Source organism: Sinocyclocheilus anshuiensis, unplaced genomic scaffold, assembly GCF_001515605.1.
Source record: "Sinocyclocheilus anshuiensis isolate Anshui unplaced genomic scaffold, SAMN03320099.WGS_v1.1 scaffold28, whole genome shotgun sequence".
NCBI classification, from domain to species: Eukaryota; Metazoa; Chordata; class Actinopteri; order Cypriniformes; family Cyprinidae; genus Sinocyclocheilus; species Sinocyclocheilus anshuiensis.
This window is the reverse complement of record NW_015555724.1, coordinates 584,104-592,443: the sequence shown is the minus strand read 5'-3', so window position 1 is coordinate 592,443 and position 8,340 is coordinate 584,104. Positions and strand designations below refer to the sequence as shown.

The 8,340-nt window shown below is 36.3% G+C and overlaps 1 protein-coding gene across 1 annotated transcript in view; it reads right to left on the bottom strand.

Annotated features, from left to right (window-relative positions):
• Positions 1-7,914, bottom strand: part of hgfb (hepatocyte growth factor b) — a 30,310-nt gene extending 22,396 nt beyond the window's left edge. Inside the window, exons 1-4 of the mRNA XM_016465852.1 lie at positions 7,685-7,914; positions 4,504-4,660; positions 3,874-3,986; positions 1,389-1,503 (exon numbers count right to left, since the gene is read on the bottom strand). Coding sequence (XP_016321338.1) covers positions 1,389-1,503; positions 3,874-3,986; positions 4,504-4,660; positions 7,685-7,733 — 434 coding nt within the window. The 5' untranslated portion in view covers positions 7,734-7,914. The remainder of the gene's footprint in view (positions 1-1,388; positions 1,504-3,873; positions 3,987-4,503; positions 4,661-7,684) is intronic.
• Positions 7,915-8,340: the final 426 nt, after the last annotated feature.

The window sequence follows — 8,340 nt, the reverse complement described above, 5'->3', positions numbered from 1 at the left end:
GCCTGGGGTCGTCACATGTGGTTGCCGCAAGCCCACCGGACGCTCCTTCGTCGAATCCGCCTGCCGCCGCTTACTCAAGGCCACCGTGTGTGAAGTTTTTGAACCTTAAACCACATAAACACATTTCATTACACCAACTACACAAAATAATGTTCTTTTTAGCAACATCATATGACCCCTTTAAGCCAAACGGAAATTATCTTTTGTGTAATTGCCTCTGGCATTCACAACACAAATCAACCAAGTTCATAAAGATTGATGAATACAGATAAAAATGCAATCTGTGACAAATTAGCTGACCTACAGGCCTGTGTGGTATTTCAAAACGTTCAGGTCCATTGGTTTTTTGAGCCGATAAAACATGCCTGTGATGTTTCAGAGGCAAGCATATCAAAAACTGGCTTTAAATCTGTACTAATGTCTATTAAAGAGATAAAAAGAGTTGAAGGGAAATGAGGAAAGAGAGAGAGAAAGAGAGAGAGAGAGAGAGAGAGAGAGAGAGAGAGAGGGAGGGAAAGTTGGTAGTAAGGTTTCAAGGTCTCTGAAAGGTAATCACATTTTCAGGATTTAAGAAAAGTGCATAAAACTTTTGTACAGGCCAAAAAATAGGCCAGATAGGGCAGATCTATCATAACGACTTGCAGTACAGGAAGTAAATCGAAAGCACCATGTGGTGTCCCTAATGAATTCCCGTAGCCGTAATGAACTCAAAGAAAGACGTGTTCTGCATTAGGAATCTTATCTTAGCTTTGTGCTGCTTTATGTCAAACTCCCACTTATGCACAAACCCTTAAATCCTGTAAACATTACATCTGTTCCAGGCTGCATATGGCTTCTTGATGTTTATTTTTAGATGTTAGTGTATACAAAAATTTATATTTGGGGAAAACCTGCATTGAAGTGTTTATGCATATGCATAATTGTAAACAAACGTCTATTTTTGGCGATGCAAGAATGGAAGCAATTGTTTGAAAATGTACTGGTCGCTCTTTGGCGTTGCTGCCATTGACCTAATTGTCTCTGTTGGCGCTCCACTTCTGAGAATCGTCGAGTTGCACTTACTGTCACACTTACTGTAGAGCGAGAACCCTCTAACGAATCAAAGCCAGTGAGACAGCACACATTAAACTGCGCATTCATCATTAGAAACTAATGGAGATTTTTACGACTCATGTAGTCTGTTTTTCCATTAGCTATCTAATAGCGTAATATGTGCATAAATCAATAAACTGAAGCATACCAAAGAGATGTTAACAACTATCTACACTCCACAATACTTTTGATAGCCACAGAATGCACATAGAGGGAAATTGAGTTTAATTGCCTGTAGAGAGAGACAAAACCAAGAATGGGAGGTAAAGAGGATGAGTAAGCATGAACACACTTACTTGTGTTCATGCGGCATTTTGGAATTCCAGAGTTGGCACTGGACTCCACTCTTGGTCACCGATCTCTTTCCTTTGTAATTGAGTCCATTGCCAATGATGCATTCTCTCATGAAGTCTGAAGGACAATAAACATATAAACACACCTTAGGTAATGTAATCTTTATGTGTAACAATCGTTTTCTAAAACCAAAAATCTCACCAAATTGATTTTTAGTAATGTACAGTATATTAACCTTTCAAGACAAACCATGCACTCCTATACCTGCTGTAATTTCTATAGTCATTTTAAAACTTAATTTTGGATGAGTAGACGTAATTGGGTCGGTCTTCTCAAACTATTAATAAATTAGTATACATCTGAATATTTTGAAATACTTAACCATTCAAAAGTTTGGGGTCTGTAAAAAAATGTTATGCTTTTGAAAGTCTCTTATGCTTGCCAAGGCTGCATTTATTTAATCTAAATTACAGTAAAAACAGTAATATAGTGAAATATTATTACAATTGAAAATAACTCTTTTCTGTTTTACTATATTAAATTATAATTTATTCCTGTGATGGCAAGGCTGAATTTTCAGCAGCCATTACTCCAGTCTTCAGTGTTACATGCTCCTTCAAAAATCATTCTAATATGCTGATTTAGTGCTTAAAAAACATTTCTTCTTATTATTATCACAGTTGCTTGATATTGTTGTGGAAACCATGATGCATTTTTTTCTGGATTCTTTAGTGATTAAAAAATTCAAAAGCATTCAGAAGCATTATGTGCTTCATAAACATTTAAGAATGTCAAGTGTTTTAGACCAGAAAATCTGCAGTACTCTTAGAAATAGCAGGGACAAACAGTGGGGTATTTACTTCCAGTGACTTGTGTAACTCAGTTTGCTGTGTCATCCTCATCATGGTGGTGGATAGATAGAACGAGTATGTGTGTGTTTGCATGAGTGTGTCATCATCACATGGACACTGATCTCACATTTATTCACACTGAAACTTAATTAATCCTTAAGAGTCCAATTCTTGGTTAAGGTTTGAGAACAGCTCTTCATATTATGAAACCCATCAGTGGCAGATCATGGCAGCATAAGCTTTAACTCTAGATGTTTTTGGTGCAATATCAGTTATATATCAGCATAATATAAATTATATATATTAACTGATATGATGAACGATATTAAAAATCGATACTGTTTTGGAATGTCAACTAAAGCCAAATCTAGAATTTTATATTCTGCATAAAAAATGTACACACAGGATTAATTATTTTCCACAGTAAATAAGATTGTAAATGGTTTCATACTTTTGAAACCTGGTGTAGAAAAAGAGTAGTGCTTGAACTGGATAAAGAAATGTGTAAGCTTCTAATATTTGCTTAATAAGAATTAAGTAGATGACTGTTTAAAACACTAATATTGGTAGATGTCGATATGGTCGATGATATATTATGCATCCCTATAAGATATGCTCTCTGGCCTAAAGGAAGTCAAAACTTGTGGACATTTAAGTTTTTACTTTATGCCCTAAAAAAACAATAAAAAAACATGCTTATCATAGAAGAGTTGAAAAGTAATTGTAATGTATTTTAATGAGATAATGAGATAATAGAATAAAAAAACTGGGTGCCACATCATTGATCCTTCATACATTTCTTCTTTATCTAATGAATAAATAATTTGTTCATCACAATTTCCTCCTGAATCCCTTCATCAAACATTGATGTGGATGGTATAGTTACAGTACTGCGTTTTACCTTTAAAGGGCAGAATATTTGGGCTGAAAAATGTACGTGCAAGCAAATAACCTTGGGCTCTGGGCTCCTGGTAAAAATAATTTACCAGGCCCGGCTCCAGAATCAAATCACTGAGGGTGCTTCTTAAATTAGTGAGGGTGCTCTAACTATATACATATATATATATATATATATATATATACACACATACATACATATATATTAGTGGCATCCGTTGTTATGGCGCAAAGAGCGCTTCGTTTATAATCACTAAAAAAGCTAAAATGACTAATGACTAAATGACTAAATGTAAATGTAAAAGCTGTCACTCATCTTAGTTCATCGCGATCTCACAAAGATACGTTATTATCATTAAAGTTCTCTATGTTGCACAACGAATCTCTTATTTACATTGCATCAACACTTTGTTACAATGAGATGATTCCTGCTGGACACAATACCTAAAAAAAACCTCCGGCGATTTGAGTGGTGAGTGGATTCTAACTTAAATGCCTCTGATTCAAGAAATCAACAGATATGTCTGTGATTAGCTACATTGCTCAACGCTGCAAAAACACGTTGAAACAGAAATCGATCTCCAGAGCGCAAACCATAACACACTGGATAGTTTGCCAAATCTGCAATAAAATGCCATTAATACAGCTTTAACTGAGGGTGCTTTTGATTTCGTTTGATGGTGCTTAGCACCCTCTAGCACCGGGTCTGACTTGTGGTAATAAAACAGTATTTTTGTACCTTTCTTCTCATATAGGTCGAAGTTGAAGTCATTCTCCATGCGGACACGAATGGTGAGGCTGTCGTAGGAGAGTAAATGACACTTTGTAGTTTTCTGATCAAAGTTGAATGCTCTGTAAAGATATATGGCACATGTTAATCCTATTAAATGATGTTAAGCAAATAAAAACAAAAGGATGGTGACAAAAATTATTTAATGTCATCATTTAGTGTCATCAGTAGATAGTCTTCTCACGTAAAGCAAAGCATAAACAATTGTTGTCAGATTTGTGTATTTTGTAATTTGAAAAAAAAAATGAAAACATTGCAAGAGCTAAAAATAAAATGTCATGCAATCTACTAAGAGCTGCACTTTCTTTCTATGCAGAAGTAACCAGAGGTCATCAACCTGAAACATCAAAATAGGAAATACTTGGACTACTGATTTCCACTAGTGAAACAGATTCCAGCTGCTTCCTCTCACACTGTGTTGTACACAATTAGCTAATCCAATTCTACTTCAGATCAGCCAGTTTCCAAGAGCAAACTGGGAGTGTGCTTCTTTTATTTAGACACACTTCAGGCTGTTTACGATTACGTGTAAGGTGGAGTGTCTTTGTGCTTTAACCTTTGTAGACCTCCTTTGTGTACCTGCAGGTGAACTGGAGCTTCCTGTTGCGGCTACAGCGACGTGCACATTTTCCCACACTCATTTTGCGGCCTTTGGACATGTAGGACACATCAGGTGGTGTGACCAAGCGCACGGCATCAGTTTTCTGGTAGTCTTGCAGGGCATGCCTCTTAGTTTCTGCCACACAGAAAACACGTGTTAGGATGGGGAGAAGCACTAGTTGAATCCAAACATGTGTTTCATGACAAATGGCACGTGATTTTCTTTCTCTTAATCAGTAAAGGCTGATTATAAGCCTCATAGGAGGCATAAAACAGAATATTAAATATGGAGCAAAAAAAGGAACTATGATGATGAAACTATATTTCAACAACCTGCTTAGATCACAATGAGAATGTGCAAAACTACACATTTTCATAATTTACTTGACAGCTGGATGCCTAAATAACTAGCCTATGTTAAAAAATTAATATTTCATCATTTTATCATTTAATCACCATCATGTCGTTTTAAAGCTGTATGCATTTATTTCTTCTGCTGAACACAGGAGATATTTTGAAGAACGTTTCCTTGTGTAGACAAAAAATAAACACATATTTTCCAAATATCCTCTTTTGAGTTACATAGAAGAAAGAACGTCATAGAGATTTGGAAATACGTGAGGGTGAGTAAATGATGACACAATCTTCATTTTTGGGTGAACTATCCCTTTAAGGAAACCCTCTGTCGTTAGGTGGAATCAAGTCCACAAGGCCCTGATCAGACTAAACCTTTAGTCAGTTTTACCAGGCTGTTGACTGTTAACATGCTAAAACTCTCAATTATTTTAAAACCGCATCTCCCTTTAAATGCAACACAGCTAAAAATATTACACTCACAAAGATCCTAGTTGCCCAACAACCTACAACTAGTAAGGTCACGAATTGAATAGTCAGTTATGGGCTGAGTAGAATACTTGAAGGAAAATAAATCTGACTCTGATCCTAGTGTGCAGCATCAAACCTTCTCAAATCACCATCCGAGCCCATCCATGTTATGTCATGAGAATTGAGTTATCTGTCAAGTCCATGGATAGAAAGCACCAATTTCACAGCCACACTGTGAGATCAGGCATGCTTTTGTGTGTGAAACAAGCTCTAAATTCTGATAGTAGACCAACCAAGGAACATTAGACCCCATCTAAGCTCGAAAACTGACCCAAAGACAACAGTCATGCTCTTTAAAAAAGACTCCTGCTCTTGACTAGCTCTGAATATTATTAGAAAGTAAGTCTGTACAGAACAAGCACCAATATGGCCAGTTTGCACAGCACTGAGGGTCATCTCATAATACAAAAGTAGGAAAAGAAAGTAGCATGAATACGTTTATACAAAAGTCAAAATTACAATAGTCTAACAGTAAAGCATTACAACTCACATGATGTAGGCCTTTATATCCTAATCTATGCAAAATGCACATTTAGCTAGGTTATCTGAACATCTACATGACTCTGTATGTCTGAACAAAGGTTTTTACATCCCATTATACAGAATATATTACTCTAAAATCAATAAAAACTAAACTGATCTAAACTTTGCGCAAGCAACAGGCCACATTGATCCTTCAATGTCACAGATGTACTGCAGATTAGAAACAAAACAACTAAACACAGAATAATTAATAGGCTCTGCGCAATAAAGCAGTTCTGATGTCAAAAGAAGGGTTTCATAGTGCCACACGCCAACACTTCATCTCTCCCTTCAGCTCCGTCCGTGCACACTGTCGGTGACTCATTTTATCCAGATGTTTTGCGAAGAAGAAACAGTCCACTCACCATGAATGTCAACATCTGTGAAGTTTTCCGTAGTGAAACTTAATACAATGTTTGGGAACTGTGACGCTTTTGATACATGTGTAATTTGAGTCATGAACTGCAATTTGTTGGCATGCCCAATGCATTTCAATAGTTTGATAGTTAGATTAAAAAAATGAAATTTAAGAGATGAATAAAGATGAAAAATAACGGAGATTAATCTGAGGATAAAATGTATGTAGCACAATCCTTTACAGTATAGTTAGCACTGGTCTTCAAATTTGATTGGCTGAGGGATGTTCCAATAGTGCTGATATACAGTGCAGTCCAGCAACACGGTTTGCATCACTTTGCTTGTGTGTTTGCCGGGTTCCAGATCAGAGTATGTGATTTGGCTTCTTTTATTGGTAAAAACATAACAACAAAACAACAGGCCATTTTTATCAGAAACATAAAGAAACATTAAAGTCTGTGTGAACTTGAAGTTGCGACCGATTTTATTGAATATGTTGATGCATTTCAGAGCAAAAAAAAAAAAAGAGGGTGGGGCTTTATTTTAGCCCACCTCCTCACTATCTCTAGGTCGAAGATTGGAAGGAAGTTGTTAAGGATGTTAAGCCTTCATCAGAGAAGGAATGCCGTTTTTTTTTAAATTGCAGATTAATTGTTCACCACAAGACTAGTAATGTGCACTAACAATGTAAACAGTTAATTTGAATTTCATTCAGACTTTAACTATCCTATGCATACACTGTGCATTCACAATGATAATGCAGTAAAAAATTACATATTTGCACAAATATTTACATAGTAGTATTATCCACAATTATGAGATATTTTGTAAATAATTAATCTGTAGCTTAAAAGTAAACAGTGATGTTTTAAGAAATAAACACATGAAATGACACATTTTAATAATATATTAACAATGTTGCATTAAAAGCCACTTGATACACCCAAAAACTAGACAGAAGTTTACATGAATAGTCTATTAGGCTGTTGTTTATTTGTTCATTACAAGGTGGACATTTGTGTCAGACTCAGCCCTAATTTGTTTAAAATGTTTCTATATGTAAATATAAGTCAATGAGCTTAATCAGTATAACGCCTGTGAAAAAAAATATTTAATATGTTACTTTCATGAAACAAAGATACTTATGAGTGAATTTTTCAAATCCCGAAAGGCACCAATAGGAATGACCCATAAATCATCATCATGTAAACTCGCGCAGAGAGTGGGCATCTCCAGAATACTGTTACAAAAATTAACCATAGTAACCACAGTTTACTACACGTGTAAACCACATTTACTACAGTTATTGCTACAACTGTAATACATAACACAGTTATTACTGTAAAACAGATACATGTTAGCAAGTAAGAAGCTTACTGGAGGGAAATAAACTTACCTGAGTAAACCAAAACGGCCACACAGAGCAACATTTTGTAAATCCACATGTCGCTTTGGATAGGTTTACGTGACCCCGAAAAATACAAAAGAGACGTCAGAAGTCTTGGCGTTTTCCTGCTTTGAATAAGACTATTTGTAAGACTCAAGTATGACAGCAGCGCGGCTGTAGCGGTGCTCTTGCGGACAGTGAGCAAGCACGCGATGGACTGAGTGAAGATGAGCTCGAGCTGAGAGACTCTACCTCACGCGCTCCCTCCCCTTTCCCTCAGCCCATTTAAAGTCGTCCCGCCACTGTCCATTCCACCTCATAATGTTATCGCATATTATCGCATTTCCTGATAGACACCAAGGCTGTTGAACCGATCCGGGAAGTAAAATAAATGGAAATTGTTTATATTTGTTGGTTGTCTAATTTATTGGAGCGGATGGAAAGTGTTGAGGAGATGTCAACACAGCTGTGTGATGCTGACTGACCTCCCTGAGGGTGTTTGGGAGGAAAGTTGTGAATTGATAAACTCTGGGCCACTCACTTTGTTTTAGTCTGTAAGAAGTGATGGCTTATTTTACATTTGGTTATTGGCAACCCTCTTAGTCATGAACTCAGGCAAGAAATTATTAATCACGTTCACTTTATCATTCACAAACATGCTATCA